The 20,210-nt window shown below is 41.8% G+C and overlaps 2 protein-coding genes across 7 annotated transcripts in view; both read right to left on the bottom strand.

Moving 5' to 3' along the window:
* LOC136832833 (biorientation of chromosomes in cell division protein 1-like 1) overlaps nt 1-20,210 on the bottom strand; it is a 121,523-nt gene that overhangs the window by 9,130 nt on the left and 92,183 nt on the right. For 4 of the 6 annotated variants that reach the window (XM_067094504.1, XM_067094496.1, XM_067094508.1 and 1 more), the window contains exon 4: nt 5,578-5,751. In XM_067094504.1, coding sequence (XP_066950605.1) covers nt 5,578-5,751 — 174 coding nt within the window. Of the gene's footprint in view, nt 1-5,577; nt 5,752-20,210 lie in introns of those variants that run through there. The other 2 variants (XM_067094513.1, XM_067094517.1) reach the window with 1 other exon arrangement.
* On the bottom strand, nt 9,214-12,568 carry LOC136832861 (uncharacterized). The gene is made up of 3 exons (XM_067094526.1): nt 10,647-12,568; nt 10,224-10,449; nt 9,214-9,959 (listed from the first exon to the last, which is right to left on the bottom strand). Exons 2-3 carry the CDS (start codon nt 10,374-10,376, stop codon nt 9,696-9,698), a joined length of 417 nt encoding a protein of 138 aa, XP_066950627.1. The 5' UTR covers nt 10,377-10,449; nt 10,647-12,568; the 3' UTR covers nt 9,214-9,695.

Here is a 20,210-nt window from a genome sequence, read left to right as displayed (position 1 = left end):
TTAAAAACTAAGCGTGCTATGATTTTTTGAAAAAAACTTTTTTTCCGCTTCGGCACTAACTCCCGAACGCCGCCAGCATACGGCAGACACTTTTGTAAATAGAGGCTCGACGTTTAAGGGTTAAGTAAAATTTTAAAATTCATGGGACGTCTAAGGGTATTCGTATTTCTATTATTTACTTTTTATATTTTATCAATTAAATCACAGCTCCTCATTAACATTAAAATGGGTATTACTGAAAATGTTGAAGATTCAGACAAAATTTCTTTTATTGGCCTATTTCCAAAATTTGATAATCTCTGCAGGTTATATTTTGGACATTCACACAGTACATGCTTAACTGTTATCAACACTTTGCAACCTGGGCATTCAGGAGGAGGGCCACATGGACTGTTCATCAAGTGTCCATGTGTCAAACGAGTATGGCCTATTCAGACACGTCAGAATTACTTGTGTGTATGTCTCTCTCTCATATGAACTCCATTTTCCAACACTGGATTTTATCTGTTTTAATTTATTACTTTCAGGTTCTTCGTTCCATATATTTTTCCATTTACTTACAATGATTGTTTTTATATATTTTATATAGTCACTAATAGGGATGTTTACATTTGCTCTTGTCATGTAGACTGCTTCTTTAGCTGCTTTATCAGCCTCTTCATTTCCTTTAATCCCTGCCAACATATTTCAATATTTTTTCCATTATCATATAATTTATGGAGTGAAAACTTAATTTGTTGTACAATATTATTTTTTTTATTATAGCTTTGAATGGCTTCTACAGTGCTTCTGGAGTCGCTATAAATCACAAAATTATTCAATGAGGTTTCTTTAATTATTTCTATGGCTGATGCTATTGCACATAACTTAGCTATAATACTGAGGCATTACCTGGTAGAGAGAACTGATACGTTTTGTCTTGGGATACTGCACATTATCCCACTCCTTACTGTGACTTACATCCATCGGTGTATATTGCATAATGCGGACCTTTTTGGATTATATGTTCTACTGTATGTTGTCTATGGTGTTCTGGTGTATATGAATAACTTTTTGATAAATATTTTAAGAGTGTACAAATTCTCATTTTATTCATTAGCCAAGGAGGAGGTAATTTTACTACTAAAGGTAACTGTATATTTATATTTAGCGACTCAACCAATCTTCTAGCTATAATTGGGAAAGGAGGTGGATGATTGTTTAAACACACATCTCTTAATCCAAATAAATTTTTGGTTGGAGAATCATTTGTCTGAATTCTCAAAGCACTCTTTATGTTACTAGCTCTCTATGGAGAGAGAGAGAGGTAGTTCACCACATTCAACTTGTAAAGATGACTTTGGTGATGACTGAAAAGCTCCTGGACATATTCTAAGGCCTTCATTATGAACTGTGTCTAACGTTTTCAGAGTTGAGTCTGATGCAGAGCCATATATTTCGCTTCTATAATCAATGATAGACAGTACTGTTGCTTTATACAGTACAGTACGAATATTTCTATCAGCTCCCCAAGTAGTGTTCGATGTTTTTTTAATTAGGTTTAATGGTCTTTTACATTTTGATTTCATGTAAGTTATATGGGCTTTTCACTTCAAATGACTATCAAATACTACTCCCAAAAATTTTCTGTTTGGCCAATTGGTATGGAATGATTTCTGATTTTGAAATAAATTTCTTCACCTTTTTTCCACTTTTTATTTTTAGAAAACATTACTGCTCGAGTTTTTTGTATAGAAAATTTAAAACCTACAGATGAGGCCCATTCATCTATTTTTATTATAGTTTTATTAATGATTCGCCCTGCATGTTTTATGAGAGATGCTGAATAATATATGGAAAAAGCATCCATATACAAGTTACTTTTAATTCTCACTTACTGCCTAGATTATTGTAGACATCGTATAACCTGAAAGGATTTTCTATATTTATTATAAGTTGCGGAACATTTCTTTTGGTTAAAACATTTAGTTAGAATTTAAAACAATTTTCGCCTCATGAAACTAGGTAGCAATCAACGCTTTACGAAACTAGGTAGGCTAGCAATCAACGAGCTGGGTTCCAGCTCTTACTGATGAAATTGTTTCAAAAGTTTAAAACTACAAATTTTTGTATAACTTAACCCTTAAACGCCTATTGGACGTATCATACATCGACTAAAATTGTCTGTTGGGTGCCGAGTGGACGTACGTAAACCACTACAAAAATTTCAACCTTCGGTCAACTTTGACTCGACCGAAATGGTAGAAAAACGCAATTGTAAGCTAAAACTCTTACATTCTAGTAATATTCAATCATGTACCTTCATTTTGCAACAAATTGGAAGTCTCTAGCACAATATTTCGATATATGGTGAATTTTTGATAAAAACTTTTTCTTACACACGGGCGTAACTCAGCCTAAAAATTTCATAAATTCTTTCGTCATTTTGTCGTAATTTTTGCACTGTTCTATATTAGCCGTTACATAAAGTTTTATATATGAAAATGTGCGCAATTTCATGTACAATACAGCAAAACACAACCCATGGTTGTAGCTTTTATCAGTTTGCAAATATTTTCATATAAATCACGATAACTGCCAAAATTTCAACCTTCGGTCAACTTTGACTCGACCGAAATGGTCAAAAAACAAAATTTTAAGCTAAAACTCTTACATTCTAGTAATATTCAATCATTTACCTTCATTTTGCAACCAATTGGAAGTCTCTAGCACAATATTTCGATTTATGGTGAATTTTTGAAAAACTTTTCCTTACGTCAAAAGCGCCAGAAATTCTTTCACACGTTGTCGTAATGTTTGCACTGTTTTATCTTAGTCGTTACATAAAGTTTTATATATGGAAATGTGCACAATTTCATGTAGAATACAACAGAAAATAACTCATGGTTATAGCTTTTATCAGTTTTGAAATATTTTCATATAAATCACAATAACTGCCAAAATTTCAAGCTTCGGTCAACTTTAACTCGACCGAAATGGTCAAAAACTGCAATTATAAGCTAAAACTCTTACATTCTAGTAATATTCAATCATGTACCTTCATTTTGCAACAAACTGGAAGTCTTTAGCACAATATTTCGATTTATGGTGAATTTCTGGAAAAAAAAATTTTTTCCTTACGTATGCGCCGCTCGGCCAACATCTCAGAAATTCTTTCATCATGCTGTCGTAATGTTTGCATCGTTTTACATTAGTCATTACATAAACTTTTATATATGAAAATGTGCGCAATTTCATGTAGAATACAACAGAAAATAGCTCATGGTTGTAGCATTTATCAGTTTTGAAATATTTTCACATAAATCACGATAACTGCCAAAATTTCAACCTTCGGTCAACTTTAACTAATCACCGAAATGGTAAAAACGCAATTGTAAGCTAAAACTCTTACATTCTAGTAATATTCAATCATTTACCTTCATTTTGCAAGAAATTGGAAGTCTCTAGCACAATATTTCGATTTATGGTGAATTTTTGAAAAAACATTTTCCTTACGTCTCGCTGCAACTCGCCGAACATCTCAGAAATTCTGTCTCGTTGTCGTAATATTTGCACCACTTTATATTAGTCGTTACATAGAGTTTTATATATGAAAATGTGCGCAATTTCATGTTGTACAATACAAAAAAAATAACTCATGGTTGTAGCTTTTACCAGTTTTGAAATATTTCCATATAAATCACGATAAATAGAAAAAATTGACTTTTCAGTCAACTTTAACTCGACCGAAAATGGTCGAAAACTGCAATTGTAAGCTAAAACACTTACAGTCTAGTAATATTCAATCAATTAGTTTCATTTTTCAACAAACGGGAAGTCTCTAGCACAATATTTCGATTTATGGTGAATTTTTAAAAAACATTTTTTACGTCCGAAAAGTTACTAATTCATGCATCATTTTGTGATAATATTTTCTCTGTGTTGCTTTGATCGTTTTAAAATTTGTTATATACCAAAATCATTGCAATTTAGTGTACAATACAACTAAAAAAAATTAACTCATTAGCTTTAACCGTTTTGCTTACAGCGCGATTTGTATACAATTATATGTTTTTTTTTTTTTTTTGCTGTCATATATTCCAATATTTATATATGATAATGATATTTTTTTCATTTCTGATGGTTGCATACTAAACTTCAGGCAATGACAAAAAAAAATGAGCCAAAAATGAACTCTTAATCTTAAAAACTAAGCGTGCTGTGATTTTTGAAAAAACTTTTTTCCGCTTCAATTTAAAACAATTAACTCACTGAACGGCGCCGGCATACGGGAGACATTTTTGTAAATAGGGCTTCGGCGTTAAAGACTTAATATTAAGCACCTATCTTGCTATTTTTGATGTTTCCACAATCCTCGATAATGAAAATGGAGAAAAAAGTAGAATTTTTTTTTCGGAGCACTGGTAACGACATGAACCGTTCGCTATAGACCAAAAAGAGTAAATGGCTCCTTGGTCTTTAACAGCCTGGTTGTAAAGAGGAGGGCGGATATGCATGCGCAATAGTCACTTCTCTTTCTTGCAGGTTCTTTTGGCGCTGGAAAAACTGGGTTCAGCTTTGCTGAAGATAAGGGAAAGTGCCCTCTTATCTTTGAGTCCATTACATACTCCATCATGTGTTATAATGTTAATCATTACGACACAATACCTGGCCAAAAAGACCAACTAGAAGAGCATTATTTGATATTAGTTTGGTCACCATGGAGCTCTGGTAGACCATGGAAGGTAACTCCTTGAGGACAAAACAAGCGACTACGCTACCAAAAAGAGAACTTATACTAATGTCCAGACAGTATCAGGTGAATGCTGGAACCACTACTGGCATCAAATATGAATTATATCTGCAGCAATATCCCATCTCAATAATCAAGACCATGAAAAGAGGGTGATAGAATCTAAATACATGAAGCAAAGTATGAGGCTCTAAATTAGTTGCTGGGAAAACCCCCAAAGGTGCACTACAAAGGCATAGTTACAGGTAGCAAGATGGTAAATGGACAAATGAGGTGAAGTAAAAAGTGTGCGTAGCTAGGGGCCAAATGGATGCTAGAAACACTTTTAATAGTGCCTACAGTGCACTTCATGGGGTGCATTAATGGCATTAGCTCCCTATAGCAGACGACCAGGACTACCATCTTCAAGATGTGTCATTGTGCAGCTTTACCATGCCAAACACAGTCTGTCTCTCTGGGAGTTCCTAATAGTATGCACAGAAATACTAGACTATGACAGAAACCAAGGACACTTCTGTGGCCTATAGGCCCTTGTATCAAGGAAGTTTAGCGTACTGTATGTGGCTGGAAGTATAGTATTTTCACTTGGCAAGGAGACTGTATTTCCAAACATGATGCTTAAGTAAATTAACAGGTTTGTATGTTGTATTTTTTTATACAAAGACAAGCTAATTCAAGTGAGAAGCCTAGAAAGAAAAGGAAAAGGGAACTCAGTCATAACATCAAACAAAGTAAAAGATCAGTCCTTTAAATAGATAAAACATGAGAAGAATCATGGAAAACAAAAACTGATGGGAATTTCAAAGCTTATGTAGAGTACCATATTACATTCATCACAGAATTACCTGTTTAGAACTTTTCTTCTGAAAAGAAAACCCAATACTTCTGTTTTTACTAAAAGAACTCATAACTCTTGAGGGCAGATCCAAGATATGATCTGTTTCAACACTTGATGGTAGGTCCATGAGATGATCCTCATCATCACTGATATCAAAAAAACTTGGAACCTTGGACTGCACCTGAAATACAATACAATTAAACCATTTGCATAAGAAAAATCCAGTCATATAAAAATGTCATTAAATCTTTATTTATTTAAACAATATATATTTTCATTAAAAAAATTTATTATTTGGTTATTTATCTACTGTTAAAGAGAGCTTATATCTCTGCACTGATAGGCAAGTCAGCATTCAAACAAAAGACTGGATGGCTGCCAGGATGACTATCCACCAGGTGTGTTTTGAATGAATTAGCTCTTGTCAGAATTCTCCTTGACAGCCCACTAAGTTGTGGGGGGGCTGGGTGGGGTCTACTTAAACAGTAGGTAAGTACCCAGATAATAAATTCTAATACGAAAATTTATACTATTTGTGATGAATCTTACCTACTGTTAAAGATAGCTGATTCCCACATTGAGAAGAGGATGGTGGGTAGTGCAGCTAGACAAAATCCGCTCAGCCAGTTGAGTTAAAGGTTTCTTCCCTAAAACCCAAAACATTCTTACCTGATCTGGAATCCTTTTTGGATCTTACTGCTGCCAAAATTTAGATTCTATTCAGGGAGCAAGGCTCCCATACGTGCAGTAAAGAGCAGCCTTGTGAAGAAAACCGCTTCAATTCAGCTAGAATGAAACAGAAGCTGCGTGAGGGGACCCGTGCCTAGGTCTGAAAGCCCTATAAAATGACAGTCAACTAAAAATAAATACCTTTAAGAAATACAGGTACATTCCTATACAACCATGTACCTTCATGTTCCCCAAAATATTAAAACCCGAGATTTAAAACAGAGCCTACAAGATTGCTCTTTCTTTGGTTCGGGAAAAGATTTTGCCTGTTGCTGGTCGTGGACTAAGGCTTTACTGTTCTCATACACAATTCTGCATACTTAAGGTAGTGAGTGGCAAAAACCAAATTGCACTTCTACTGCACCACATTAATCCCATCCTCAAGCAAGAAATTGACATAAAACCAAATGAAGGTATGGAGCTAGTTCTCACACGCTAACCTAATCAAATCCATCACAGAGGACCCTGTGTTCTTTGACAAAGACATTCTAGGTTTCTAAATCCACAACACATTAACTTTGCCTCTTCTAGGCCAAATGTTTGACAAAGACATTCTAGGCTTTCCATACATAACCACAAAACATAAGGTTAACTTTGCCTATTCCATGCTTAACCTTTGACAAAAACATTCAAGGTTTTCTAAAACCACAAAACAAAAGGGTAACTTTGCCTCTTCCAATCTTAACCTATCTACGTAAATTTTAAATGCTCTAACAAAACAGAGAAGTGTTTCCTCTTCTTCCCCACCAAAGGGGTTAGACTGGAATTCTTAAAGCTCTTGGGAAACTTAAGTCTTAACACCATTCTCAGCTCTAAGGCAAAAAGATAAAATAGCAATCCCTTTGCAACAGCCTTAAAGAGAGTGCTTGCAACAAACTCACTCTTTTAACTGCTAACAGTGCTAACAAAAAGAGCTTCATAGTAAATACTTCAATGAACTCATCCCAGTAACGTAACTGCATATAAAATTTTAGAACTGCATGTAAATTCCAGTGACTGATTGATACTGAGTTGTAGGGGCTCAAATCTCAACACCTTAAGGTGCTGATCATTGGCCATATCTAACTGCACATGGTGCAATATGAAGGAAAGCATGGAATGATAACCTAGAAAGTAGACAGCAAAAAACTCATACTATATATAAGAAAGCCAAGAAACTCTGATGTCAACAGGGGTACAGATGCTGAAAATTCCTCTAGAACAGCACCCAGAGCAATACACAAACCACTGCTTCTGATACAAGGCCACAATTGTTATCCACCTGATTGAGGATAGAATCCATGATACCTTTGACAACCCCCTTACTGGGAGGAGACAGCTGAGCATCTCCATGTAGTTATTCGTGAGATGCAAAAGTTTGTGGAACCACAAGGAATTCAGTAGTTTGAGTCAATTTCTCCTTAATGTAAGAATACGAGAGACATCTACCAAGAGTGGCAGAAAGTCCGAAAATCATTCATTCTGAGGCTCCTAGGGCTTTACCAGAGTCATCAAGCTATTCTTGTACCCAAAATTTCATCATTACTTTCCTTACAGTAAATAAGGGGGGAAGGCATATGAGTCTGAATCAGGCCAGCCTTGAAGAAATACATCTACTGCTCAAGCCTGACAGCCTTCAAAGGAGTAGTTATTGACTGGTTGTTCCTGTTCATCTACATGCTAGTAAGTCCACATTTGAGTGCTCCTCTAATTCCACAGCGATTATTGGAACTGTGGATGTAATGACCTCCTTCCTGAATCCTCAGTCGTCAAGAACATTTTCCTTCCGCAAAACAATCTATTGAACCATAGGGTGAGGTTTGTCGGCGAGCTGGGAACGTATGTCTGGAAGATGACTGGAACGTTGGTGAGGGGTGGCGGGAACTCGAAGGTTTCCGCTCCGTATCACTGCCATGTTGCCCAATGACATGACAGGTAATCCCCAATCAACAGCTGCAAGGACCAAAGATCTATCCAGGAGACCATGTGGACTGCTGCCATGGCAGTTAATTCCATCGCTGTTGCCTTCTGCTGTGACAGAGAAGCTCCCTCTGCACATAGGCATTCCAGCAGCGGCCCTGGACACGTGCGAACCAGGACTGGGTCAACCTGTTTGGTTGGCAAAGAACTCGACAAGGTAATGAATATTTTCCTTGGTGAGTGAGAGGCTAAGGCAGTGTCTGGCATGATCGGCTAAACCTAAGAGACTTGTCCTGCTCATACACAAGAGAATTCACCTGGTCCAAGACCCCTTTGGCAAGGCAACCATGGCAAGCCCATCAAGACTTTGGTTTCCTTTTGGGGTCCGCAAAAAGCTTCAATGGCTGACGAACAGTCCATGGGGAAAGCCATGCTCTCTTCCTCGACATCAAAACTACTGTATCAAACAGACGATCCCCAAAAAATTCCTCTGTAACTTGAGGGTCCGAGTCCTGGGGCATAGGGACCTAGACCCCTTCCAGGTCACAGTCTCCCTGGGTTACTCCCTCTACAGTAGAAGAAGACTTGGAAGGGGACCTCCTCTTGCCTTTCCCAAGTGAGGAAACCAGTAGGTCGGCGTCACCATTCCGGGACCCTGGCACCGTTCCCGTATGGCAGAGGTGGGCAACCTGTTGCTCATGAGCACCCTCCTCCTCTTTGATGGTCTGACAGTGCTCCTCAGGGGAAGTGAATTTAGTGCTCGTGAGCACTGATGCAGCACAATTCATAATTAAACATTTATAAATAAATACAATTTCATTAAACTATGAGGGTGCCAGTACACAATAATGCCCAACACCTAACATACCACTGAAAAGAAAAGTAAAACTATTTTTTTTCTCTCTCATATGACCACTGAGTGCACACACACACATATATGTGTGTGTGTGTCTTCATGTGTGTATACATATATGCAGATTGTATGCATATATTAAATATATGTGCATATATATGCTTATTCATCCTTTTATATATATAAATTATATATATTGTATAAATGCGAGTACACAGGAATGCATACTATACGAATGTGTATGCATGTATATACAGTAGGGTTCCCAATTACGCGAGAATTTGGTCGATCCACGGCCTCGCAGAATTGGAAAATTGCAGATTTCGATACACATACCTTATGCAAATAATTCCATTATGGCCAAGGCAAACATCAACTTAGCCATTCAAACTTTTTTTACTACCCATTTTCAATACTTTCTATGTACTATACTGTATTTTTTTCTAATAAGAAATTGTTCTTATGGATGAATAAAACATTAAAAAGGTTTTAAAGTTTTAATAACTTAAAAAACTTTAAAATTACACCCAGGATGGTGACAACTCCCACACGCAAACAACGCCACCATTGGGTGCAAGCGTATACTGTACGATACGGTCATTTCCTGGTGTCAAAATCTAAAAACCTTTTGGAAGGAATTTCCTCTACACTTTCTCTGCCAAAAAACCTTCGAACTCCTCTATTTCATCCTCCGTGAAGAGTTCTTCTGCAGAAGGAAGGTTTTGAGAACCGTTTGAGGTTTTGGGGACTGGCAGATCATTCGTGTCTTCACTCCTCCTGTTAGGCGTAACAAACTTGGTTATGAGCGCCTGTCTCAGTTTGTTTTGTTTCAGGATGTGAAGATCCGAATAAAATCTAAATGCTTGGTTGGCACTCTGAACCATCTCAGCCTTCCTAACCTCACAAATCTGTAATGAAAAATGAAAAAGAAACATTAAAAATTGAACTTGATATGACAGTTTCTAATGAAGTTTAGATCGAATGATTCTCTCTCTCTCTCTCTCTCTCTCTCTCTCTCTCTCTCTCTCTAACCTCTCTAACACATCTGCTTCTCTGTTAATCACTTTTCCTAATCATTTTCATCAAAATCTATTTCAACAATTGAAAAAAATAAATGACTAAATGCCAAAACTTAGTCAAAGCAAGTTAACCTAGACAGAAAAAGTTCTTACTTCATGTTCAGCAATGACGGATTTCAGGTTGTCGACTTCTGCCAAAATGGAGGACACGGCACACAATGAAAGCTCCTTAGGAGCAGCATCCTCATCTGTTGCCTGCTGCCGAGGTTCTTGTTGAAGAGTGTCCTCAACTGCAGCGGCACTCATTATGTCTTCCTCTGTTGCTGCTTCCCCTTCAGCATGGATTTCTAGGAGCTCGTCCTTGGCAACGTCACCAAAACTTGTGATAAAAAACAAACACTTTGAATGAAATTTTGAATACAAACTTTTTGAATGAAATTTTGAATAAGATTAAATAAAAGTTAGGTCAAACATTCTAAGATTAATTTTGATTCTACAGTACCTCTGACAAAATGTAAAGGGGCTATTCTAAAAGAAATCAGGAAAAAATACGAAAAATCGTTAACTGTAACACACCTGGGACGAGACGAGCTTCGTGTACAGCAGCTGAAAGAACATCAGCTGATCGCTGGATTGGTTGAGCAGAGACGTTCGGAGTGATGAGGTGGGGGACCAGCTTCAACCAGCCATGCCTCACAGTTGCCACATTTATGTTTCCCCATGCTGCCATAAGGTGGTCTATGGCATGTCTGACGGTAAATTGCCGCCAGTACTGGTGCACCGAGAGGAAATCCTCGTTCTCTTCCTCCTCCATTGGCTCATCATCCACATCGGAATCTTCTTCAATTGATATCTGTTGAAGCTCCACGTTAGGACAGTCCGGTGATACAGAGCCTTGACACAAGCAATGATCTCCTGAAAATAAATGAAATAAAATGACTAAAACAATTTTTTTTTTTTTAATTTGCCCTCGAAAACTCTCTCTCTCTCTCACACACACACATTTTTTTTATTTGTCCTAGAAAACGCTCCCTCCCCCACTCTCTCTCGCACACAATTTTTTTTATTTGTCCTAGAAAATGCTCCCTCCCCCTCTCTCTCTCTCTCTCTCTCTCTCACAATTTTTTTTATTTTTCCTAGAAAACATTCTCTTTCTCTCTCTCACACATTTTTTTTTTTTAATTTGCCCTAGAAAACTCCCTCACACATTTTTTTTTAAATTTGCCATTGAAATCTCTCTCTCTCTTTAGTAATAATGAGAGCTACAACTCACCTGGTCTAAAGGTTGAAGGAGTGAAGTGGTGTTAGGAGGAAGAAAGATGACTCGAATGTTTGGATGAAGGCCATCCAAAAACGAAGGGTGTGCTGGGCAGTTGTCCAGAGTCAAGATGACCTTGAATTCACGCCCATCCTGAAGGCACTTCCGACAGGCATCGGGCACAAAGCAGTTGAGGAGCCAATCTTGCGAAATGGTCGATGTTATCCACGCCTTTTTAGATGACCTTCAGTACACTGGTGCATCTTTCATATCGGAAAGATGGTTGTAGCATCGAGGATGTTTGTCTGTATGCACAACAAGGGGCTTCATCTTGTGCGTGCCAGTGCTACTTACACAAAACAGCACAGTTAGCCTTGATCTATCGGCTTTCCTCCCTCGAGCCTGTTTAACTTTTCGTGCTAGGAAAGTTGACTTTGGCAGCCTTTTGTACTGGAGGCCTGCCTCATCCATATTATAAATGGCATCTGGGTAGTATCCTCCTTCTTCAATTATTCCCTTCAGGATGCTTGGGAATTCCTTGGCTGCCACTTCATCCACTGAATTTTTCTCCCCCGTCATGGTAAAGTTGCGGATCCCCTTCCTGTCCTGAAAACGATAAAATCACCCAGTTGAGGCCTTAAAGCCAAAGGGCAACATGTTTTTTTTGCAGATCAACGTGTAGAAGATCTTTGCTTGGTCCATTATCATTTTCTTGTCAAGGCCAACACCCTCACTCTCCGTCCTGCTAATCCATAGCATTAAAAAGCGCTCCATCTTTATCAGTTCCTTGCTACTTGTGGATACATAACTGCGTGAATCAAGGCTTGATGAACTGTAAGAGTCACACATCTTCATGATCTGCTCATTCTTCACGACGCACCTTACCATTGATTCGCCCATGTTCAGCTGGTGGCCAATTGCACAATTGCTTTTTCCTTCTTCATTCAGCTTAAGTACAAGCTTTTTCGTTTCGAGAGAATAGGTCTCCTCTTCGACTTCTGGCCAGATTCAGACATGATGCGGATGATCAGGCTACACTTCGCAGATCTGAATAATGCAAGTAATGACAGCTAGCACGCAACTGAGAACAAAACAATGCCGATGAAGATGATATCATTCATACACACCGCGCAATGACGTCACAAATACGTGAGACGGAGCCTTCCGTCTTAGCCAGTGGCTGAGCAGGAAATCTTTCTCTCGCATTCTCCCCCCCTTCTCTCAGACATTTGCGAACTCCCCCCCCCCACAAATACATGAAAAGACACGATTCCAAACATTTTGTGGCGCGTGACTTGCAGACTTGGAACAGCTTCGTAGATGTAAAAAATCTTTCTTTTAAGAACTAGCGACCACATGAAAGGGGGATCGCACAATCCGATCACGCATAATTCGGGACTGTACTGTGTATATGTATATGTGTATATGTATATGTGCATATATATATGTGTATATATATATATATATATATATATATATATATATATATATATATATATATATATATATATATATATATATATATAATTATTATAATCAACCAGAAGCCATTCACAGCACGCCTCCCCCCCCACCCAATTTACCCTGTGTTTATTGAGAACCGCATGGCCGATCGTATTTGACCCAAAAATCAGAGACCGGTTATCAACATTCCGATCTGTCCTTTTTTTACCTGGAACAGATATTGAGATGACACAGATAAAAGGGGCCAGGAGGAGACTTAATGCCACTCCCTTAAGAAGCTTAGCCCAACTAATCTTAAACGGCCTTTCTAAAGGCAAATTAAGCTGCCTGAATTGTCTTACCTCCGCCGGAAACCTGGGAAGAGGCCACCGAATCACTGAACACCTGGCGGATGACACACACGGCATGATGCAGCCGGAGCCCCTTATAAGGAAAAGACAGCCGTAGAGGCAGTTAGTTAGTTGTGGGGGCAGAAGCCATGCAGTAAGAGTGCTCGAGAGACAACCATACATGCGGGGGAGCGGTAACTTTGCTGAGAGATCACCCTTCATCCCTGTCCGACTCCAGACTCCAATCATCCTCAAGGGCACCGCCATACGTGTGATCTTCCTTCATCCTTCTTCGTCAGAAACCCGCTTCCCCTAAGGTAAAGTGCGAGTGAAGACTTTCAGTCACGACAGTTTGCCTGTTAGAAAGCTTGGAGTACCAGCATTTCACTTCTGTCCTTGTGCCAGTTTATTCAGTGCCAATGTCCTGTGTTCAAGCGTAAAGTGGTCATTCATTCCTCGAGTCTTTGGCACCCTCAGTGCAAACTCGAGTCATATTCGGTGTTATATTGTTCCTTTACTGGAGTGTAATGTGTAAATCTCTCTTGCAGAGGGACCCATTTGCAGCGGACTCATCTTGGACTGTGCCTTGCCTTTATTCGAGACTCCAGTAGAAGGATCTTCTGGCGTTGCAAGCCCTTTATCAATTTACTTATCCATTTTCCCTTCAAATGCTTCCTTTTGTAAATATAATTCTTTAATTTATCCCAAGTGTTTACGTAACATTTCCTTATGAAGTAGAGCCTTCAGCTCCTAAAGTCACCCTTTTTCTTCTTTTTTTTTACGATTTCCCTTTACGCAAGTCAGAACTCCAAGGCCAATTAAATAAAGTTTCTGTTGCCGGCCTGTAAAATACCATAAACCCATGGTGACCTGGCCATAGATCTCGTTTGCAGTTGCATTTTTCCCGCTATTGTTGCGTCATTGCATTTGCAACTAGCCAGATCAGCTATTAGCAAAGTTAAGCTGGGCGCGAGAAAAATTCTGAACCTGTTATAAAGCACAGACCAAGAGAGTTCCACGTAAGTAATGTGTTTATCTTAGCAAATTTTTTTTTTTACAATCGTGACTGTTCCTAGGAATGATGAATAGGGACGCATGTATTCACTGAGAGAAGAGAACCGCCGTATTAGATTCATTAATGCATGCCTTTCAGGATAGGTAGTTAGGAAATAACAAGGGATAACCATTCTTTGCTTCGAGGAATAGTGCGAAATTCCTCTGTGTTAAAATCTTTGCCATATTCTATGCTTCAAGGAATAGTGCAAAATTCCTGTGTTAAAATCTTTGCCATATTTTTTTTTTTTGCTTCGAGGAATAGTACGAAATTCCTCAGTGATAAATTTTACTTCGCATTTCACTTCTGTCCTTGTGCCAGTTTATTCAGTGCCATTTCCAATGTCCTGTGTTCAAGTGTAAAGTGGTCATTCATTCCTCGAGTCTTTGGCACCCTCAGTGCAAACTCAAGTCATATTCGGTGTTATATTGTTCCTTTACTGGCATGTAATGTGTAAATCTCTCTTGCAGAGGGACCCATTCACAGTGGACTCATCTTGGACTGTGCCTTGCCTTTATTCGAGACTCCAGCAGAAGGATCTTCAGGCGCTGCAAGCCCTTTATCAATTTACTTATCCATTTTCCCTTCAAATGCTTCCTTTTGTAAATATAATTCTTTAATTTATCCCAAGTGTTTACGTAACATTTCCTTATGAAGTAGAGCCTTCAGCTCCTAAATTCTCCGCTTTTTTTTTTTTTCGATCTCCCTTTACGCAAGTCAGAACTCCAAGGTCAATTAAAAGGGATTTTGACAAAGGAAAAATCTATTTCTGAGTTCAGTCCCGTGTCAGCCGGTGAAATTCCATTACAGCACGAATTTCTAGGTATAATAATGCTAGATATACCAGAGAAAAAGAGCTTTCAGGAAAGCTGGGGTTACTACCCCCAGTCGAGCGTCTTCTAGGAAGACGTCGGTATAAGGAAGGGTGAGTGAAATACCACTACCACGGAAACATACTCGAAAGATCTCTCCTTATCAAAACCCCCGGAACAGAGCGGTGAGCCGTTACAGCCCCTACACTCAACACCCGCCAGGACGGCGACACCAGCGCCACCTACCTCATTCCATTTTCTAGCACGTGATTGCGTCCTTTTCTTTTGTGTGCTCGTCTTCCTTTTTTGGATTATTTTCATCAACGCCATGTCATCGAGCAGCTTTACCATCTCCAAGTTAAGTACCATCTTCTTGTGGGGTTTTGTTCTATTTTTTGGCTGTTATGGTCTCGTATTTTCATAAATATTGAGATCTTTTTATGACGCCACGGCGTCCTCCGCCAGCCATGTCGACCGCGAGGCGACTCCTTCAGTTCTTTTCTGTTGGAGTTGTCTCCTCGTCGTTATAGATAGATTTTTGCCCCTTGGTTCCCATCCTGGTGGTTCCCTGCGGTGGCTCCCCCCTTTTTGTTTCACGAAATTACGTTTCATTGGCCTATCGGCCTTTGTTAGGGTGATGCCCCGTCCAGGTACCCCCCCAGGTTGGGTTCCTTATTATTTTTGGTCTCAATTAGGCTAATTATTTTATTCTTGGAGATGGTGCTCTCTTTTTATTTTATTTATTTTGTTGTTTACCTCCTTGTGGTGGCGGCAGCCTCAGATCTAACCGCTTCCTCGAGGTAGGCTACGCACCCTATTGAGCACATTTTTGTTCCAGTTTTTTATGTGTGATGGTTATTTAGTGGAGTAGGCTTGTTTTGCTTCCATCCCCTTGCCCTGGGTGTGGAGATCATCAGGTTGAGGGAGTTTTGTTGCTGTTTCCTCCGGGTCGTTTTTTGGTGGGCAGAGTGAGCCCCTTAGTTCTCTTCCTTCATTTGGGGAATAGAGTTCTTTGGATGTGTTTCCTCTAGGCTAGTCGCCTCCTTGCCCCCCCTTCTCGATCCCGGTTGGTTCTCGGCACAAAATTTCTCTCCCTGTTGCTTCCTCCTCCCCTCCGCACTCCTCCCTTTTTTCCTAGCCTACACTAGGTTAGGTCCCTATTAGGCTTCGCCTAGGAAGGAGTCGGGCATCGGGCTGGGTAGCTTCCAGTAGTAGGCTACCCTCCCAAGTTTCATTATTCTTGGAGGTATGGGTGCAGTTGAGCGGGTGATATGTTTTTCCCCTGTCTCCTGTTCCCTTCTGGGTAGCCTACCCTCCCCCCTCCCCCCCCCCCCCCCCCTCCCTCCTTCCAGCCTTGCTCTACTCGCGCGGGTGACGCTAGATGGCGTTTTCTCCGAGTTCAGGGACTCCTCCATTTGGTAGAGGGATTCGCTCCCTCCCATACAGTCCCTAGCATCGCTGTGTTGGTGTTGGTGGTTTGTTTTAGCTCGAACGTGTTCGAGACACTATCCCACACCTCTCCCTCCCGTCCAGGTTTACGTTGATAGGGTAAAATATAATTGCTTCAGCCTATGTTATGAACATACGAGCATCTTGCCCGTCTTGTCTCTCCGGCGGGGAAGCAGTGAGGAAAGGATTTTCATTATATAAGGGGAGCGGATCCCTCCGGTCTCCGGAGTATTTACCGTCACTTGTTTAATGTTATTGTTTTTGAATGATATTTAGATAAGTCTGTTTATCTAACGGAGTACTCTCCTCCTTTATATTATATATATATATACGTGAGTCCGGTTCTACACCCGGGGGCTCCGCCGTTATTTTTACTGGCAGCCCTTGTGGTGAGTTCCTGGTTTCTCATTCTTTCATTCCCCGGAGTATTCCGGGGTCTGGAAGCTCTTACCTTCCACTCTGTGTAATTTAGAGCTTATTGGCCCAGTTTATGTTAAGGGAGTTCTTCTCCGCCGGAGTATTCCGGTTGTAGTTGAGTTTCCCGGCCTTGCCGGCTTTAGATTGCTTAGGGTGGTGGGTTCATGTACTTTTCTACTTACAGACTGTTCGCTGTGAGGAGCCGGGTGTACCGCTTCCTCCAACAACCCTACGGTCACGTAGTGTGCCGGACCCACGCTGGTTGTGCGGTCCGACTGGATGACCTGGTAGTTTGGCACCCTGATGGTTGTGAGGTTTGCTTCGCTCTCTGTGCAACCGTCCAGGATGAGTCGGTAAGTGACAGTCTTTACATCATTCTCATTTACGCTCCTCATATTGTATATTGTTTATGGAGTTCCCGGACTGTTTTTTCGTTCTTGGCTAATTGTTGGTTTTCTTGCAGGCGGACGAAGTCTTCCAAGAAGTCTGCCTTGGAATCCCTCCGGGCCTGGGTGGCTGGGTTTGGCAGGAATGTTCCGTCGGGGAAGCCCCTACGCCCTCGACGCTAAGTTGAGGGACCTGCTCTACCCCCGGCGCACGGGTGGCGGCCGCCAGTGCCAGAAGATCTTGCCACCCCATCATCCAGCAAATCCGGGATGCGACCCAGCCACCCCAAGTGGATATCCTCTACACTGAGGTCTCGGAGGATGTAGCCGCCTTGGACTTAGACCTGGAACCGATGAACACTGAGCAGGACCAGGTGGTAAGTAGCGAGGTAGGTGAGGTTGTTGGGGCGGGCCCCCCTCTTTTTGACTCCCCTGTTTCATCTGTTTCTTCCTTCACAGGTTTTGTGAAGTCTTCCTCCTTGGGTGATAGAGCTCCGTCTGCTATCCCCAAGTTGAAGTTGAAGACTTCATGGAAGGCGAAGGGCTATAAGTCCTCGTCTTTCCAAGAAGGCATCGCCCTTCCCCCGTCGAAGGCTAAGGTCTCAGGACCTGTAGCCTCCGGGAGCAAGTCTGGTTCCTCCGGCAAAGGCGCGAGTAAGAGGGCTGCAAAACCAAGCCCTCCTCGCCAGCCTGCTTTCAACGATGAGGCCTTTGCTAACCAACTTTTCAGGAAGTTCACAGAGGATTTAGATTCGAGATTCAGTAAAATCTCCGAGAAGTTGGCCAGTCATGATAATATACTGGCGGAATGGCTCACCCACCCCCAGCCAACCACAGTATGTTATCCCCGACACAGCGGACCTCCCCACGTTCGATGTCGGTAACCCTTGGCGTTTGCTCTCGGGCCATCCAACATGATGGCAAGCTGACGGTTGAAGGTCTTGGCACGAGACGGTTGGAGGAATTGGAGTTCTTCCCCGATCTCTTGCCCCCTTACCCAGGCTTCGTGAGACTTACAGAGGAAGCATGGATTCAGTCAGATAAGGTTCCTAGGGAGACTGTCATCGTCCCTAGGGACCAAGCTCAGTCGGCTCTCCTGCGCACTCTGACGGAGTGGCAGGCAGAAAATACTGAAGTTGACTCCTTTCAAGGGCAACTTCACAATGTTCGCCCTGGGAGACAACCTGCCCACCCCTTGCTTGAACAAAGTCGCTCTGGCTACGGCCCGAGCGTGCTTTGAAGGTAATCCGTTACCTCAGCTGAGGGAAACAGACCCTACTTCCTGGTATTCCCAGGAAGTGATGAGTTCTGGGTGGACGCCCGTCCACTTTCACTGTCGGGAAGCTGGACCCCTTCTGTGCTTCCTCGCAATTCAGTGAGCAGCTCCCCAAGCTGCCGGAATCTTTTTGAAGGCGGAGTTTGATGCCCGGACTTAAGTTAGCCCGGTCCTTGAACTCCGTCTGCCTCACGGAAGCTACTGCCGCCTCCTGCGCCGACGAGCCATTCTTTCAGGTCTTGGCTAAGTCCCTTGCTGGCTGGCTTTCAGTCTGACCTGTTCGAATTCATCATGGCCAGACTGGAATGCAGGAAGTTCATCTTCGCCGATGCCACTATCCGCCACGAGCCTAACAAGCTCGTTAAAAGCTCGATCTGGGGACCCCAACCTCTTCCCAGAAGAGGAGGTCACAAATGTTATGGCCGAGGCTACAAGGGCCAACCAGAGTCTTCGTTCTCGCTGGGGCATTTCTGCCTACAAGCGCAAGACCCCAGAATCTGCCGGCCCCAGACGAGAGGAGGCAAACGTTTCAGGAGGCATAAGAGGCCCCACCATCAGGCGGTAGTCAAGCCGTCCCCGGTCTCGGCAGTAGCACAGCCTTCCACCTCCAAGGCTCACCCCAACAGTATGTGCTGGTCCAACCAGCTGCACCCTCATATGTGGCCTCACCAGCGTACAACCCCACATATGAGGGGCCGTGGATACTTTCACGGCCTTAATAGGGTCGCAAGGGGGAAGAGGCAGAGCCCCTCATAGAGGAAAGCTCAACACCACCCCAAGGGGAAGGCCTGGGCGTGGTAGGGGAATAAACCCGCCCTCCCACTGAGAGAACTCAGGTAGGTGGTCGCCTGTTTTGGTTCAGGGACCAATGGACCTTCAGCCCTTGGGCACACAGCATTGTGTCCAAAGGACTAGGATGGAGCTGGATCAAGAACCCTCCTCCTCTAACCAGATTTTACCAGCCACCCACATCAATCCTAAAGGATTATGTGACAGAATTGCTCAACAAACGAGCAATAAAGAAAGTAAGGCACCCTAAAGTTTCAAGGCAGGTTATTCACTGTTCCCAAAAAGACTCCGATCAGCAAAGAGTGATCCTGGATCTGTCGCGTCTAAATCTCTACATAAAATGCGACAAATTTCGCATGCTTACGGTAGCTCAGGTAATGGACTCTACTTCCGCGTGGAGCCATCACCACCTCTATCGATCTTTCAGACGCTTATTATCACGTCCGATTGCGCGGAACTTCTCTCAGTTCCTCGGTTTCAGACTCGGGAATCAAGCCTACTCCTTCAGGGTCATGCCCTTCGGTCTGAAACATTGCGCCCAGGATATTCACAAGCTGGCGGACACGGTAGTACAACAACTCCGGTCTCGAGGGATATCCCTAGCAGCATATTTGGATGATTGGATAATTTGGGCACCAACAGTTCGGAGTGTCAGAAGGCTACGTCCATAGTCATCAATTTCCTGGAGTCGTTAGGTTTTCAACTGAACAGAGAAAGTCCCGCCTGACTCCGGAGTCCCGGTTTCAGTGGCTGGGTCTCCAGTGGGATCTGTCATCTCACACGCTGTCCCTTCCGCCTCCCAAGAGGAAAGAGATAGCATCTCTCACCAGGAAATTTCTCAAAATCCATCAGCATCCAAAATGGATCCCAAGAAAGAGTCCTTGGGTCTCTTCAATTTGCCTCAGT

The sequence above is a fragment of the Macrobrachium rosenbergii genome, chromosome 4 (assembly GCF_040412425.1).
Source record: "Macrobrachium rosenbergii isolate ZJJX-2024 chromosome 4, ASM4041242v1, whole genome shotgun sequence".
Classification (NCBI taxonomy): domain Eukaryota; kingdom Metazoa; phylum Arthropoda; class Malacostraca; order Decapoda; family Palaemonidae; genus Macrobrachium; species Macrobrachium rosenbergii.
This window is presented reverse-complemented; position numbering and strand designations above follow the sequence as displayed.